This window comes from Trachinotus anak, unplaced genomic scaffold (genome assembly GCF_046630095.1).
Source record: "Trachinotus anak isolate AG129_WGS33_773 ecotype Australia unplaced genomic scaffold, CSIRO_AGI_Tana_v1 ptg000008l, whole genome shotgun sequence".
NCBI lineage: Eukaryota > Metazoa > Chordata > Actinopteri > Carangiformes > Carangidae > Trachinotus > Trachinotus anak.
The window spans coordinates 16,761,725-16,779,938 of NW_027273859.1; the positions used below are offsets into that span (position 1 = coordinate 16,761,725).

General features: G+C 38.8%; 2 protein-coding genes across 4 annotated transcripts; both read left to right on the plus strand.

The window, feature by feature from the left end:
• The first annotated feature begins 810 nt into the window (after window positions 1–810).
• golm1 (golgi membrane protein 1) lies at window positions 811–10,827 on the plus strand. 3 transcript variants are annotated; one of them, XM_071483109.1, is made up of 11 exons: window positions 811–980; window positions 2,140–2,281; window positions 3,870–4,049; window positions 4,271–4,325; window positions 4,428–4,530; window positions 4,789–4,915; window positions 5,356–5,515; window positions 5,706–5,933; window positions 7,051–7,212; window positions 7,393–7,485; window positions 8,141–10,827. In XM_071483109.1, the coding sequence occupies exons 2-10, from the start codon at window positions 2,153–2,155 to the stop codon at window positions 7,482–7,484; spliced, it is 1,236 nt and encodes a 411-aa protein (XP_071339210.1). In that variant the 5' UTR covers window positions 811–980; window positions 2,140–2,152; the 3' UTR covers window position 7,485; window positions 8,141–10,827. The 3 variants fall into 3 exon arrangements, with proteins under 3 accessions (XP_071339210.1, XP_071339212.1, XP_071339211.1); XM_071483111.1 differs by having other exon boundaries at window positions 838–980; window positions 7,054–7,212; XM_071483110.1 differs by lacking the exon at window positions 811–980 and adding an exon at window positions 1,043–1,154.
• Window positions 10,828–13,776: 2,949 nt separating this feature from the next.
• Window positions 13,777–15,712, plus strand: LOC139624806 (kallikrein-1-like). Its single transcript, XM_071484171.1, has 5 exons — window positions 13,777–13,923; window positions 14,184–14,346; window positions 14,620–14,909; window positions 14,985–15,121; window positions 15,229–15,712. Exons 1-5 carry the CDS (start codon window positions 13,884–13,886, stop codon window positions 15,373–15,375), a joined length of 777 nt encoding a protein of 258 aa, XP_071340272.1. The 5' UTR covers window positions 13,777–13,883; the 3' UTR covers window positions 15,376–15,712.
• The last annotated feature ends 2,502 nt before the right edge of the window (window positions 15,713–18,214 follow it).

The window sequence follows — 18,214 nt, forward strand, 5'->3', positions numbered from 1 at the left end:
CTTTTCCCACACCTAACGAAGTGTTTGTACCTAAACCAAGTAGCTTTGCGTCTGAAAACTGAATATCAAAAAAGAAAAAGTCATAAGTCAACTTGTTGGGTGTAAACTTTTGATTCACACAGAAGTTGAATGTCAGTCTCCTGGGAGAAAGTACTGGGCTTTACCCTTTCATCCACCATAACCCCCTCTGTTCATGGACTTTGTTGCGCTTTATACTATCTCACCAGACTTCCTAAAGCCTTGCTGCTACAGGGACATTCAATAAGCATTTGAAGCTTATTAAACAGCACATTGCAGCAATTAGCGCAGTCCTATGTAGTTTTTAAAGGCGCAAAAAACCAGCTGCGCCCCGACGCACCAGGCGTAAGGGTGTAAATAGCCGAAAAGGTGCCACGTAAGTATTTTCTGTTTAATTAATTTACTTGGATGTAAACTAAACGAAATAGATTTAATCTCATTTAAGTGAGGAGAGATTGATCACTGATCGTGATTATTCTCATCAGGAATCTAGCAATATCTCTGCAAATGCATTATGGAAATTCGTTTGCAACGCTTTAAAAACACCAGGGATTGGGAATTTTCCACATCACAGTGGAAACGTATTCAGTTTTTCCCCCTAAAAGGAAGACCAAACGATTTTTGGATTTACTAAGACATAAAAAGCAGACTGTTCCTTAGTCGACTGATGTAATTCATTAAAATGCGTAAAATTTTAACCGGCTCCAGGTAAGTGTTCCTGTTCTCATTCGTCCAATTTGGCCGCTACCAGCACCCGTACCGTAAATACTTGAGCAGTGTGAGAGAAAAACCAAACTGCGACTTGCCGTGCGCCGCTGAAACACTCTGTCGTTTGTATGGCAATAATGGATACGAGCTAATTGCCGGAGAAGCGGGGCCACATTGTTAAATATATCACCAAGTGTCACATTCATACAGGGACCAGCTTTAAATTCCTGTTTCGTGACTCTCGTATCTACCGGGTAAGTAGACGTTGGTGAACAACAGCTAGCTTGACGACGCGACCGCAACGCCGACTGCTTTTAGTATTGACTCAGATATTTAAGTTGCTTTATTCATCACCTTACACTGTCGGTTTAGGCTTTAGGTTCTTAAAATAAATTATACTGTGACATATACCTCTTGCATGCTACGAGGTAAGTCTGGCTGTAGCGGACAACAGCCGAGCTCATTCTTGACCTAGGTTTAGCTGATCGAGATTAGCTTTTGGCTAGCTGTTAAATGTTACGTTAGAAAGAAGAGGCTTAGTCTGGTAGCTGCCTAACATGTTGAATGTAGCTATAGTCGGTAATTTGGTAGCAGAGGCCAGATTTGATCATTTTATCTGGGTGCTTGTTTGTCATCTTGAGCTGAGGTCCCCTAGGCCAGCCTTTTCTGTAACGACAGGGACTCATTAATGTAAGCGTCAGTCACCAGGTGAATACAAGGCACCTCTGTCACCATTGTCAGGAGCAAACTGAGATTTTCCTGTTGAGTTATTTCGCAATACAGTGTGCAGGTGTGTGTAATAATTGTTCTTTAAAATGTCCTAGTGTTTGTGTTAGTTGCATGTATGCATTATCTGCAGTGGAATTGCTCAACATACTATGACTCGGGTTAAAATTTTCTGTACTCAGTTTTCTGTGGTTTTTGCGGACACCAAGGACATTTACTTGGTGCAACATTAGTCTGATGCAAGCAGAAGTGGCTCACTGCTACTTGCAAGTCTGGCAATGAACTCTTTATATTCAATTCAATTTTATTTGTACAGCACCAAATCATAACATACATTATCTCAAGGCACTTTAGAGGGTAAGTTCAAGACCCTACCATTTTATGGATAGAAACCAGACAGTTCCCACAATGAGCAAGCACTTGGTGACAGTGAGCAGGAAAAACAACAGAACCAGACTCAGGGTGGGCAGCTGCCTGCCTCAACTGGTTGGGTGGAGAGGCAGAGACAAGAGAGGCCAGGAACAGCTGTATATACTGTCTATAATCAACCTACAAAATCAGAAACACCTGTATACTCCTTGAATGACCTCAGCCATAGCTTGCAGACAGAAAAGACTTGTTTAAAACATGTAATTATAGAATTAATGGAAAGTGTGCTGATGCTAGCTGTGGTTTGTGCTACTCTAGTCTGTAGACAGCTATGGGTGGACTGGGGAACGGGCGTCGTGGAGGAAGATCACCCCCTCTAATGATTGGCGCTCTAATCGCCTGTATCCTGGTCTTGGGCTTTAATTACTGGGTGTCCAGCTCCCGCAACCTGGAGTTGCAGGTAAGGTCATTTATTTTTGTTTGTGTAAATGTGTATGTTTGGTTTTCTAACCATAGTGTACAGTGCTGTTTATCAATTTTAAAATGTCACTCCAAAACCAACAAAAAAAAAATTACTGATAAACTTATAGACTGAGCAGGGCTGGAGAAAGACAAATTTTTTAACTCAACAGCAAAACAATTACACCCCTCCCTTCAATGCTCCTTCAGAACCTCTGCCCCCCAAATTTATGGAGGTGCATTACCAAAGCACAGAGACAGTGGTGGCGTCCAGAGCATCTTATACTGTGTGGAAGTGGATACTTCAGCTAAGCAAAACAAAGTGAATTGTCATCAAACAAACAACATGTAGACAAACACAGCACCATAAACACAGCAGAGTAAAAACTAGTGAGAGTTAGTTAGTTAGTTTGATTGTTTGACAGGTTTAAACCAAGGAATAAATGAAGGAACCATTTTTCTTATTATTTTTCTTGTCCTGTGCATGAGCACGAACGCCCCCCTGCTGCTGATTGGCTTGAGTAGCTTTGGTGTGAGCCACTTTGTTTATTTCCCATTTACAGAGACAGGGCTGCAGAACAACAGATTTGACTTTGATAAAAAAGTGTATGAGATTACAATTGTTTATCTTACCTTTACGTTATTTAAATGCTACCTTGTGCTCTGGAGCGAAAACTACATGAATATAAGTTGTTGTCAATGTAATTTGTTGTGTTTTATGTTGATGAAACAGGTTTTTACTATTACTTGACTTTGTTGGTGCAGATCTGCAACACCAGTGGATGATCCTTTTTTTCTCATGAGCAGTGTTCCTCATTTGGTCTCTTTTTTTTTCTCTCTCAAGGCTTCATGTTTGTTTTTTTTGTTTGTTTTGGGAGGGTCTGTGGTTATTGTGAAAATAGCCATCGTCATTAATTTTGAACACATCCTTTAATGCAAGTCACTGAAAGCAACTAACCCAGGACCTTGTTTGTTTGCATTGCCGACCAAGAAAAGACTAAAGGCTCAAGCAAACAGTTCTGCTGTTTTGTCGAAACATTTGTGCCTTTGTTACTGATCTACATTTGCTCTCTTGAGTATAATTGACATCAAGAAGAAACTCCTAAAACACAACAAGAGTGCTTTATATTGTGTTTCTGTCAATCTGTCATTACCCAGTATTCTTTCAGTGTTCACTGCACAGCCATACTGCTGATGTTATCATTTCCTGTGTTCTCTGTCGTCTAAATATTATGAGTTGAGCACATATTGAAGAATATCAGGGAAGATTGTAGCCGACTCCTCCCACCCTGGACACAAACTCTTTGAGACACTCCCCTCTGGCAGGAGGCTGCGGTCCTTCAGGACCAAAACCTCTCGCCACAAAAATAGCTTCTTCCCATCTGCTATTAGCCTTATCAACAAGGCTAGAGAGCCCCACTGTTGCTGATCAATTGCACCAATCACCAGAAAAAATTCCTTGTATGTGAAAACATACTTGGCAATAAAACTGATTCTGATTCTGATTCTGATTCTGATTCTGATATGAATTGACTAAGAAACTAGTTAATAGTAATCTCAATCCATTTGTCTCTCTGTGTGTGATACAGACTAAGCTCTATGAGTTGGAGGGCCAAGTGCGACGTGGAGCGGCAGAGCGAGGAGTAGCAGAGATGAAGAAGAATGAGTTCCAAGATGAGATCCAGAGACAGAAGGAGCAGATCAGCCACATAGAAAGCCTCTACAAGAGACAGCTAGAAGGAGCCCAGAACACCTGCAGCCTAGAGAAGGTGCAGACAAACACCACTCAGAGTTTAAATGGGAACAAAATGCAACAGGGACAACTTGCATGTTAAACTGTTGCCTATAAACTAAAGCCACAGAGTGATTCATTTAGGGGCCAATGGAAACACTTATTTGACTTGCTCGTTGTTGTAGTTCACACTAAACTCACAAATTATAGAGGGAAAAATTTATTGTGAATATTAATAGATGTTTTTTTTGCAACTAGGGCACACTGCAGCAGAACATTTCCTCCTCTACCAAAACCATACAGGAACTCATAGGTAACTCTTAATATTTTACCTCCTTATCTGAAAAACAGCTGACAGTCCTCCAAAAATATAGCTCAGCTCTCACATGGCTCTCAATGTCTTGTTTGTGTGTAGGTCAGTTGAATCAGCTGAATGATGACCTGGGGAAGCTGCAGAAGGAGCTACAGAGTTGCCAAGGAAACATCAACACCCTTAACAAGAAACTCGCTTATGACATGTAAGAAAAAGATTCTTTTCCCTAATCCTATTTATACATGTTGGTTGAAAGGAGATAAAATGTATTGCTTAATCATCATTTATGGTATTTGCAGCCCTCTTGATATGAATAATTGACAGTGACCCATTAATTCAGCTTCAGATATATCACATGAACACGAAGTGCTGTTATGAATTGCCTCAGTCCAGTGAATATACTTCTGTCATGACTGGTTAACACGTATGTGTGTGTCTGTGTGTTTTCTGTACACATGTGCAGGACCCATTGTCAATCCCAGGTCCTGTCCCAGAAGGAGCTGTGTGATGAGAAAGTGGCGGCTGCTAAACTTGAAGTGCAGAAAAAAATGGAGAAGCTCATCATCCCTTCTGCAGGCGTAACAACACAGGTAAGTTGTTTGATAATGAACCATGGGACATTTTAGAGCCTATCCACAGGACAAGGATCAGGGCAGAGGGCTGATGTCGTTCAAGCCATTTTTTAAATTAATAAGTATTGGCTAAATAAGGCCTGATCCATTTCTCATACTTTGTTCATTGTAACCCAGTACACTCTGGGCAAACCAGTTGTCCTAAATACTCTGTTGTACTCTGGTAACTCTGAAGGCATTTCTTAACACATATATTTGTATTTGTTTGTAATACAGCAAAAGAGTAAGTCATCTGGCTTGGTGATGGTCCATTTATTCTGCAGATTTGTTGGTGACCAAGTGTATATTAAATTGGTCTAATAGCATTGGCTGGCTTTTATGTTCCTACTTTTGCAATCATTGTAGACCCAGTGGTTCTTTTTGTAGTGTGGTATATAACAATGTTTACTCCTTGACAGGAAAACGCTGTGGATGGAGCAGTAAAAGAGGACAGACCAGTCATGACTGAGGCTGATAAAGTAAAGACAGCAACTGCTGTAAACCGCACTCCTAGCCTTTCTCAGCCTAAAGGAAATGAACCACCTGAACTACTGACCAATGAAATCATTGTAGACAAAGGTAAAAGAAAAACACGGATGGCTCAGGGGGTGGTGGGTCAGTACACTGAACTGAAATTTAACACACAAAAGCATGCAAAGACACTAATATGTATTTATATGTACATACTGAACATCGAGTATCAAGCACACTTGCAATAACAAGTGTACAACCTCACGTTGCACTTGCTTTCTACCTTATTATATCCCAGTTCCCGAAACCCCAGTGGATCTGCCTTCAGTGAAGGATCTCTCCAAAGCAGAGTTCAAGTCCGTTCCCTCTGCTGCTGCAGTGAAGCAGGACATTTTGCTACCACCAGAGGGAGCTGTCAAATCGCAGGAGGGTGAGGCAGAGACCAGCAAGCCCTTGGAGAATAATCTGACTGAGGATAACGAGATGGAAGTGATGGATGCTCATGAAGAGGGTGCTCAGACAGAAGGTAAAGAACTCAGAGGATCAAACATATTGGACACACAAGTATTTGTGTTTTCCTACCACTCAACAGGGTCAGTGCGAATCAGTTGTCTTCACCGTGTTTTTGGTATCTTCAAATTAACTGTTCTACATAGCACACGTGACACACATGAACCTTTAAAGGCTACATTTTCACAGTCACCTTCAAATGTTTCTTATGGAACAGCTTTTTTAACTTGCATTTTAAACATGCAACTATAAAGCAGGCATGCACAAAATGAATTGATGATTATTTGCAAGTCACATTATTGCATTGTTGATTGGATCAAAGCCACAATTTATATTTCTTGTCATTTGTTTGTTGTTATTTCTTGTCACATACTTCCACTTTTACAAAGAGCACTGATTTAAATTCCCCGTCACATACAACTTTGAAAGTTGTATTCATGTAGTACTGGCTGCACTGCAGCAACGTAGTGTTCAGCTCAGGTCGCAATGTACCCAAAAATGAAGTGGTGAATTTGACTATGCACCCACGGTTACTGACCACACAGTAGTTGTAGCTGCCACAATTTCCATAATGCTTTGACTTATCAACAGTTGAGTCCATGACTACAGAGTAATGTACTGGAGAGTTATCTTCTTATATTGTAAATGAGTTACTGACATTCTGGGTCCTACTGAACATGTGACATGGCATTAAGAAAAGAGAAGAATAATATCCTTTATCTTAAATTCTTGACCTTTCAAAAAGGTACATTCTTTTGGTATCTTCTTTTCAAATGCTTTGTTTTACATAAGGACAGAACTTGGTCAAAAAAGTCCATCTTAGGGCCCTTTTTTTAAATGTCCTCCTCCAGCATCACATTTGTGTTGTTTCTGCTATGTGGATTAGCAGTTTACAAACTGAGACCTGTCCCAGACATCCTAATCCTATATCCCACTGTTGCATATGTGTGTACACCGTCCTTGACAAGTGTAACACAGCTGAGACAGCATGGCAATTCATGATCCACTCCACCTCATTCACATAGTAGCTGCAGTGATAGACAGTTATCCCTGACCCTATAGGCAGTCTCAGTGAAGAGGTTGTGAAATTGTTCATAGAATTTAACTGTAATTTTTTTTCCTGTCTCCTGAAGCAGACCCAGGGATGGAAGGCATGCTGATTGGCAAGGGGAAGGCAGACGAGGCTGTTGTTGGTCAGAAACTGGAGGAGCCAGAAGAGTATGATGCAGACGAGCAAATAGTGGGTGGAGTCGATTTGGAGAAACAACAGCAGAGTAACCGGCCTGAAAATATAGGTATGTGTGTTTATATAGATTAAAACTGAAGAAGTGGGAGAGAGAAGAGGGGAGAGAGAATGTATTCTCAGTTTTTCTAAGTGACCATTTGAAGGCCAAAGATAAAGTTTGACTGAGGATACTGATATGTATGAAGAAATAAATGTGCTATGATAACATGTCAATTGTACTGGTTGATAGACATGGCGGAGGAGCTGGCTGACTATAACGGGGATGATGAGAATGAAGGGGAGTTTGAAGCAGACAAACAAGCTGAACTTGCTCAAAACTAAGGTATACACTGAAAAACACACTGTCCTCTTCACTAACATTCACTTGCTCTTCAGGTTTTTATGGTATAATGACACTGACTTAGCAAGTCATCATACCTTATCCTGTCAGTCACCTCTGACTATCATAGCTGTGTTTTAAAACAAGTTCTGTTAAACTTCAACATTCAGGGGTTTAAAACATAACTGCAGTACAACTAAGAGCAATGGGATTTTTTCATAGGGTCTGTTCGACCCTATGCTGTTTGCTGCAGCTAAACTGGCTGTGCAGTATGATGAAGTTACCTTATACAGTCTACCCACACCTCTGATTCATGGGAACACTACATAATAATGCTGTATGGTTATTGTTCCTATTTTTCTTGGTAAATGGTAGTTATTGGGTTTCAGGAAATGTTTCTGATGTTCCAGTTCAGCTGACTATATCACTAACTGCTGAGAAAATAGTACTGGAACTAGAGTGTGTTTTATAACTTAGTGTGTAGTAACATTTTTATGATCACAGATATTATTTTTGTCAGTTTGTACGTTTTAATATGCCGCCACCAAGAAACAATCGAAAAAGTATTTTGGTATGTCCATCCTTTGTCTTCAACAGCTTTTACTGTAGGACAATTGTAATGGTTTTGCATTATTAACACAATTTGTTTTTGTTGTAGGTATGGAATTGGAGAAGGATCCTAGACAGGACATCAGGAAGCAAGACCTGTTTTACACCACGGCACAACAGCACCATACAGGTTAATTTAGCCCTTCAAACACATGGGCACACAAAACAAACCCAGAGGGAAATTCCGATATAAAGGACTTGTGACATTTTAATGAGGATTTGCTACCTGGAATGTCTTTTTATTTGTCATTTTGATTACATTTTGTACACTTGATTTTATTACATTTCATCAGATATTTAATCAGTTGGGATCATCAAGTTTTCTGTTATAATACTAAGAATATTTGCAACTTCACATCCAGTTCACAACTGAGTGCAATATGCAAATGTCAGCAAAACATACACACATTGTCCATTCACATGCATTTCAGTGTATACATAAAACCCTTAATATGGTAATGACTGTGCTCACTTTCATTTCAGTATATTTAGATGATATGAAAGTATTTAGCACTAAGTATTTTCATATCACTTGCTATGTAGTACTCATATGAAATTTGACACCATTTGGCTTGAAAATGCCTGAAAATCAGTAGATTTTGATAATGGGATTAGATTTGCTTTTTATGTCCACACTGTAATGACTGATGATGATGTGCAGACCCTTGTAGGGTTACAAGGTGTCAAATACTGTAGTAAATGTAAATTATGTGAGTGATCCCAGTGACAGAGCGCCTTCGTCAGAGGTTCAACAGCATCTTAATGCCTTAAGCTACTTTTGTACCGTCTCCAATAGAGAGGATGGTGGCTTTGAACTAAATGTCCATAAAAGCAGCAAATGAGGAAAATGTGGTGATATTCTTGTTTGACTGTTGTTATTTTGATGTTAATCTCAGTCAAACAGCAGCTTGTTTGGTTTCCATGTAGCCAAAGATGTAGGCTGGTATTCCACATAATAAATGGGCAGATCCTCTCTATGGATTACAAACTGCTGTAACTTTGTCAGATTTTAAACATACTTGTTTGAACATATTATGATTTCTGTAAATTGACATTTTTGATCAGTTTCTAAAGTGTCACTTGATGTGCTTCGACATTTTAGTAGCAGCAAGGCTATATTTCAGATCAAATATCATAAAGTTAATTGTGTTCTGTTTTCCACGTGTAGGGTCAGTAAGTGAGGACAACAGGATTAAATTATAATGAAAGGAATAGTTTGGAACATCTTGATATTTGTTAGATTAACAATCCTATTTTTTTTTTTAAATTATGCATGCCTTATTAATTCTGCGTGCACCAGTTTTCCTCTATGGTGAGGTGCTTCTGATTGTTGACCTGCTTCGATGTTTGTGATTTTTACTTTGTGGATACTGTCTCTGGTCTGCTGAATTGGATGGACTGTGTGCTTTGTTGAGAATTGAGAGAAATTTCTGAGAATTGCTGTATATTATGAAGGACATTTCCTTGAAGTAGGACAGGTGTATTGTGCTTGGAGGGCTCCTGCAATCCAGTAGATGTGAACTGTTCAGTAGCTCTACTAAAATGTATTTGTCTGCTCAACTTAAAACTGTGCTAGACTGGAAATTGTGTGAGTAAGCACAAACATGGACTAATATTAGGCATCAGAAATAACAAAGGTTAGTTACATTTGTGGCCGGACATTTTGTTGCCTTGTGTTTTATACAGGTCAGAGGATTTCTTTACTTTCAGGTATTCTGCTTTATTTAGAATTGGTGAACATGACCACAGACCCACAGTTACTCAACACATGCCGTAATTTCCATAACACGTTGACTTACTATCAACAGAAAGAAACCAACTGGAAAGCTATCGTCCTAGAGTGCCGGTATTTGCATATCTGAACTCTTTCTGTCTGTTCAAACACAGGTGGTTGTTGGAATACAATGGGTGTGTTAAACTGTGTGTAATATTCAACTCTTTGTGCACCTGGCTGTTACAAGGTCAAGTGTGCTGGAGAATTGAGATTCAATCACTAAAAAACTCTACTATTTGTCCCACAATTCAGTCCCTCAGAAACTACAAATCAAGATCCTCAGGTTTCCCAACATATGCTGAATTTAAGTGTCTGCAATAATAAAATGCAAGAAGACCTTTTGAGTTTCCCTTCTGATGTAAAGATGTAGCCATTTTAAACTTGGTTTTGCAGTATCGATTTTGCTAACTTATTTTTTAATTTATGTTATAATTGTTATTTCTTTAAATCTGGGCCTGCTCATCATGTCTCAAATTAACCATACAAATACAGAATAGGATAAGCAAGACTAACTTTCACTGAAACATCGGCCCCGGCATCTAGAACGTGTCCAAACCTGTTCACCTTCAGCACTCCTGTTCAGAGTACAGAACATGAACCTTTTTGTCTGCCTTTTGGTCGATGTTGCAGGGGAGGTTCCTTCAATTTTTTTATGATGTCATGTTGTTTCCAGAGTTGCTGTTCTTCGTTGTCTGATGCTGCAAAGCTTGGACAACCACTGCTTTGTTTTGTCACAAAGCTTTTTCTGCCTAGCTGTGTAAAAACTCCTATTTTTCTGTGTACCTGGAGCAAAAATGTTGTATGGTTTTTATAAATTTGATTAACGATTTTCGTTTATTTGTTTGAATTTTTATTTTACTTTAGTGTATTCTGTACTGCTGAACAAATTTATGAATGATCTAAATAATCATAGGATTTATTGATGATAGAGAATAAAATTTGTTTTATTACCACTATCGAAAGTTGTGTTTCAGGTGGGATTTCTTGCTTGGCGTGACAGTTAATTATTATAATAACAATTATAATATAATTCACAAGCCTTTAAGAGAACGTATTTAACACATTATTTTGACCATTCAGATGTATTTCAACAGATAGCAAATGAAAGACAATGCAGTCAAATGAGTGGTATCTGAGCATGATGACATTTGGGTGTCAAGCATTTGTATAGATATCTCCACTTGTGACAGTTGATGATAAAAAATACAGTCAAGAAAAATTGCATTAAAAACTGAATGAGTTACATTTTACAACTCACTGTTCAACTTTCTACCATAAAACATCAAACTCGTTCAAGGTCTGGCATTAAAAACTCAGAGCAAAATTATTTTTTCATTTTATCAACCGAAAGCAAAAAGAGAATAAACGTTTTCAGTGTTTTTCTGAGTTTCATCAGTAAAACGCTGATGAGGATGTGATCAGGAAAAAGCACAAGATACTTTTTAAAAGATCTTTTACGTTTTGTACAAAATTTGCAGGAACCATTATAAAGAGCAAGTCTTACCACTACCACTAAATGGTAACTGTAAAACAAAATGCTCATCTACTGATTAAAAACCGAGTCATCTGTCTTTAGTGTAATGCAAAAAAGACGAGACCAATTGGTGATCTATAGAATTAACAAATCTACACACATGAACATGCTACTGTAAGTTTTACTATCAAAAACATAACATAGCCTAGAATATAAATCACGATTTATTAAAATGTTTTGATGATTTACTTACATTTGAAATGAAAACGAATTGTTTTTGTCGATGCCCTACATGACATCTGAGACTAAAAGTGCGCTCGGTAAATGAAAGGCCAACAAAGTGTAGAGTTTGAAGAGGTGAGCAAATATGCATCAAATACAAAGATTTAAATGGGCTGTTCTTGAGTGTGAAAATATTCTGAAAAGTCATTTCAAATTACATGAATCTGCGTATCCCCAGAAATCTTGTTTTGACACACAAAGCGACAAAGGTGCACTGACCTGCCTCTTCCTGTTCTTCCAGTGGTGTTGGTGTGCAAAATGCTGCTGAGCTTGCTTTTTTTTTGTGTGTTGTTTTTTTTTTTTTTTTTTTTGTTGTTTTTTTAAAGACACTCTTTTTTGCTGTCCAGGAAACGGTTTGAACCGTTGGGTGGGCCAATCCAATGATCACTAATATTGTGGGAAAATTAATTTAGAAGTAATCAATCAAAGATGATTTCTCTGTGTGTTTGGGGGTTAAGGCTTATTGGGCAAATAATAAAAAATATAAAAATAAAATAAAACAATTTGGGTAAGATTGAGTAAGAAACAGAGATCTTTAAAGTCCAATCCCAACCTAGATCTCCTGTCAAACTGAGCTGGCTGTCCTACAGCCTTGACACCAACTGCAACAGTGTTTGACGTAGTGGCAGCTGGTGGTGGTCTGTAGTACAACATCCTTTGAATGACTGCAGCACAATGTTAAGTGCCAAAAACTCAGTTTACCGTCAGATTTCGAGAGCACAACATTGAGTAGAAAGTTGCTTTTTATAAAAATAACCATCCCACCCCCTCTAATAGGTGACCAGTTCGATTAACATTACAGAAACCAACTGGAAAGTTATCGTCCTAGAGTGCCGGTATTTGCATATCTGAAAATTTTCCTTTCTGTTCAAACACAGGTGGTTGTTGGAATACAATGGGTGTGTTAAACTGTATGTACTATTCAGCTCTTTGTGCACCTGGCTGTTACAAGGTCAAGTGTGCTGGAGAATTGAGATTCAATCACTAAAAAACTCTACTATTTGTCCCACAATTCAGTCCCTCAGAAACTACAAGTCAAGATCCTCAGGTTTCCCAACATATGCTGAATTTAAGTGCCTGCAATAATAAAATGCAAGAAGACCTTTTGAGTTTCCCTTCTGATGTAAAGATGTAGCCATTTTAAACTTGGTTTTGCAGTATCATTTTTGTAAACTTATTTTTTAAATTTATGTTATAATCATTTTTTTTTTAATCTGGGCCCGCTCATCATGTCTCAAATTAACCATACAAATACAATATAAGAGTGTTGACAAAAGATTAATAGTCTAGTCAGAGAGCAACAAAGTTAAATGACAACTAAATAACAGTTACAGAACGGGGAAATCTTTTGTTGATAAGCAAAATTAACTTTCACTGAAACATCGGCCCCGATACTGAACGTGTCCAAACCTGTTCACCTTCAGCACTCCTGTTCAGAGTACAGAACATGAACCTTTTTGTCTGCCTTTTGCTCGATGTTGCAGGGGAGGTTCCTTCAATTTTTTTATTATGCCATGTTGTTTCCAGAGTTGCTGTTCTTCGTTGTCTGATGCTGCAAAGCTTGGACAACCACTGCTTTGTTTTGTCACAAAGCTTTTTCTGACGTCTTTCGTTGATTTGTTTGAATTTTTATTGTACTTTATTCTGTGCTGCTGAACAAATTTAAGAAGATCTGAATGATCATAGGATTTATTGATGATAGAGAATAAAAATTGTTTTATTACCACTATCAAAATTTGTGTTTCATGTGGGATTTATTTTTTGATGTGACAATTTGTATGAAAATACAATTTTTGGAAAAGTCATCTATTCATTCAAAGTCATCTATACAAATATTCTGAAAAATCATTTTAAATGACATTCATCTGCATATCCCCAAAAACCTTGTTTTGACACACAAAGCGACAAAGGTGCACTGACCTGGCTGTTCCTGTTCAAAGGACTAATGCGACGTTCGTGTGCAAAATGCTGCTGAGTTTTGGGGGTGTTTTTGTTGTGTTTTTAAAGACACTCCCCTCCGCTGTCCCAGTCTCCTCTGTTGGCCCACCCTAATGGTTCATTCCGTTTCCATAATAGGTATGTGAAATGAAATGATGACAGAGCTACGAGGAGTGTTCTGATAGCCATTTAAAGCTTTCCTACACATTAATGTTGCCAACAAGGGCAGCCAATAAAAAAAAAAAACTACATCTGATACTCACTATATAAAGATGGAAGCACCAGCCAGAGAGCTACCTGGAGTGATCCACGTTCAAAGGTACCATGATGAAGCTTGCCCTTGTCCTCGTTCTGATTCTTGCTGGTGAGTTGTTTTTATTTTTATTTTTTTGCCTCTTGAATTACAATACATTTAGATTTTTAGCTGGAAGAAATTGTTTCTCCTGCATGAACAGTACTTAACGAGCAAAAGTTAGAGTAGGAGGAATGAAAAATAAAAGCCATTCAGGATGAGGGGCAGCTGTTTTGTGTTTTGGACCCATTCACGCGGAAGTGATTTCTAAGCGTGAACCTTCCAAGTGTGCTGCCATTTCACAGGGTCTCTGCTCTGCTTCCATGTGTCAGGTGTTGCATCAGGCTCCATTGAGAAGAGGCTTACAGGGAGTGTGGACTGTAAAAAGAACAGGCAGTACCATGTCCAGATAGAGGGTGCCCAAGGGGGGAAGTCCTGTGGAGGGTCTCTGCTCAACACCCGCTGGGTCATCACTGCTTCTCACTGCGCAGAACAGTAAGAAACATCCATCTTCACATGTGACATGGTTTTCATGTGTTTTCACCTGTCTGCGTGACAGGAAATGAGTCTCGAAAACGTTCTAAACCGCTGCCAAAATGTAGTTGCTATAGCAAAAAAAATCTCAGTAGATTTACACAGTGAAGAGGAAAACATAAAGGAAAATATTAAATGCAGAACAGATTGCATTTCAATATAATTTTGTATTATTTGTTGACTAGCATCAATCTCCTGACAAAAAGTTTTCCTCTCTTTTCTTTTCATTTGCAGGATTGTGAAACTGAAGCTTGGCGTAAACATTGATGTGTCATTCTTAAAAAAAGTATGGTCTTCCATTAAAGGATCATCCAAAAAACTTGAGCAGACTATTACAACTAACCAACAGTTTACCTACAAAGACGAGGAGGGGCATGCCCATGACATCATGCTCATAAAACTGAATGAGGATATGTCTGGTAGTCTTCCCACCATCAAGCTTCCCTCTGCTGAGTGTTCCAAACCAGAGCAAGGAGAAATGGTTGAGGTTGGAGGCTGGGGATCCAAGAAAGCTGCATCAACAAGTGAGCAACACCAGGATACTTGATTCAGCTTCAAAAATAAAAGTCACTTTTCTAATTTTTGTCTTGAATCCCCAGAAGCCAAACCCAGTAAATTGAGGTGTGCCAGCACAAAAATGATTGCATGTGATGAGAATGATAAACCCGATGCTAAGTATTTCAGTGACGATTCTACCACCATGTGTGCCTTCGAACCTGGTGTGGAGGCCTGCTATGTAAGGAACCTGTTTTATTTGATACATTTCTTTAATTTTCTAACTTATTTTTGCCATTTTTCGTGTAATGATGTGAAATGACCACAACTCTGATCTCTCTCTCCCAGGGTGATGGAGGTTCAGCTGTGGAGTATAACAATGTCTTACATGGAATTATTGTAAGCAACCCTGTTGATAAGTGTGCAAACCGCATTGTAATGCTCAATATCTGTCACTACAGACAGTGGATTGAGGAAACCATGTTGAAAAATTGATGAGTAAAACTCACAGGTTAGTACACAAATTGGAAGTATACCTTAAATATCTCATATCTTCATTTACAATCATAATTACCTGCCAAATGAGCTTAATTTTGTGTTCATGGAAAAATTAGAGGGAGCCAGTTCCAAGTGTGGCTTGACTGTGGACAGTTTGGTTTTTACATTGTGTAGGGAAAAGGAACATTTTAATAAAGGCATTTTAAAGTGCATGAAACCACCAGAGCTCTCTTTTTAACATTAAGACTATAAGCTTCATTTAAATTCCTGTTTTGTTTCTGAGTTCCTTCTGTAAAACCACATTTTTCCACGAATTAAAAAATATGATCTCAGAGTCAGTGTGTTATCTGTGTGTTATGTGTTATCTGTTATGTCTAGTATTAAGCTGACTTATGTCACATCACTGAAGAACAAAAGCACAAAGCCCAACAGCCATAGTGTGAAGAATTTTTCATTTGACCTTTATTTAACCAGGTGCATCCCATTGAGATCTGTGTTTTTTGAAGGAGCCGTGGCCAAGACAGCAGCAATACAGTGTTCCACACAACATACAGCAAACATACAATATTACACACAATAGGCAGAGAACATAAAAGCCTTTTTGCCAAGTTCAGTGTGAACTGTATGGATAGTAAGTGAAAGGCTGTCATTAGAGTGCAAACTATAATTACTAAACCCACAAGGTAAGAGTGGAGCAAACCAGGGATGGGTTTCTATATAAATATGTATCACTGAGTGAGTCTGCACAGGGTGAACAAAGGCTACTGAACTCTGACACATAGGGCGCAATGATGAGCGAGAGCTGTAGTATAGTGTTCAGCCAATGCAAGCACTGGGCAGAGGTGTGAACACAAACTGGGCCACACAACCATGACAAAAGAGCACCAGTAAGCCAATTAACAAATGTTTTATTCTAAAAAAAAAGATAATAAACATAAGGGAGAGAACTTCAACTAACAATGGCATGTGTAATCTGTAAAATCAAGTGAGTGCATGAGTGAAGCAGGGTACACTATATGTGCAATCTTGCACGATAAAGGGACCTCCAGCACACTTCTAACAGCAGTGGCACACAGAGCTCAGGTGCGCCAGGTTTGTTGATGAGCTCAAGGTACTGACGGCCCTTTGCCACACCCACCTGTGGTACCTGCAGAGAGAAAGCAGGTCACAGGAAGCAACAGGTACACAGGGTGGAGAGGGTTGTCGCAGCACATACAGCAGATCACTGCAGTCGAGCAAGGGAGGGAACATGGCCTCAAACATGTGTTTCCTGGCAACACTGGACACCCAAGACACCCAAATATTGTATTGTGACGCTAATTCAACCTGATTGCCTTGCAGGACTTCACTGTTGGGAGAGAATAATTGCAGCATTTAGTCTACACAAGGTCACTAATATTGTGAGGGAATTAATTTAGAACAAATCGATTAAAGATGATTTCTCTGTGTGTTTGGGGGTTAGGGTTTGTGGGGCCAAGTAATAAATAAAAATAATTTTGGGTAAGATTGAGTGAGAAAGAGAGATCTTTAAAATCCAATCCCAACCTAGATCTCCTGTCAAACTGAGCTGGCTGTCCTACAGCCTTGACACCAACTGCAACAGTGTTTGACGTAGCGACAGCTGGTGGTGGTCTGTAGTACAACACCCTTTAAATTTCTGTAACGCAATGTTAAGTGCCAAAAACTCAGTTTATTGCCATATTTCGAGAGCACAACATTGAGTAGAAAGTTGCTCTTTATAAAAATAGCCACCCCTTTAAATAGGCGATCAGTTGGATTAATATTACAGAAACAGTTTCATTGATGAAGTCAGAGAACACAATACTGCTACAGAGCAGAGAGGACAATAAGACCAAGCAACTCTACAGAACTCTCCGGACTCGGTCGGTTGACCCATAACTTCAGACCCAGAGCGCAATAAACAACTCAAGAGGGAATTTCATTGACATAAATGCAGTTCAGTTTATTAGGCAGTAATAATTTGTGAGGTGTGAGGTTTCAGTAAATGTAATTCGATTTGTGAAATTGTTCCGTTTACAGCTTGTAAATATTGCTGAGTGAGCATGTATGGGCAGAGTTGGGAGGTGGTGGTCTGACACTGTTACTGACGACTCAAGACCTCCACTCACAAGTTTGGACACTTTCCTACTTGTTAACATACAATTAGAGGACAGGACCTGAGACATCGAGTGTGATCGCCACTTTTCTTCTGAATGTACTGTAATGAGCATTTTTGGAAACATATTAGTCCATGAAATGAAAATCGACCCCGCTCCCGACCCCCAATATCTGTTGTCAAATCTACTCATTCATCCCAGATTATACAATTCCTTGGATGTTATGGTTTTCACCTTTATGATTACCTCTTACAATGTTCTAAATTGATTTTATTGTCTTAACAAACCAATGAAAACATGTAAAATTCTTCTCTGGTACAGAATTAAATGAAAGACTAATACCACAGTAAATACATGTTTTACTATGTTCTTAAGATGGCTGTAGATTTTTAGTATTTTGGGATCGGTATTGGTTTGGAGAGGCCTGGAAAGTATCCCCACTATAACTGTTAATAGTGAAATATGGATTTCTAAAATCTCCCTATTTCAGAAAATTAAATTGCCCTGTGTGTGCTGGATGATTTTCATAGGCCCCAGGTGCTTGCAACATCACTTTCCACTTACAAGATAATGAACATCATCAATTATCCTTTTCTGCAAATTGTCTTGTCTACATTTCATAACGTGGACTGGTGCAGTACAAGATACAGCAAATTACTATACTTTTTTTTAAGGCTCAACATTTTCATTTTCATTCAGACAGGCACATGAATACATAG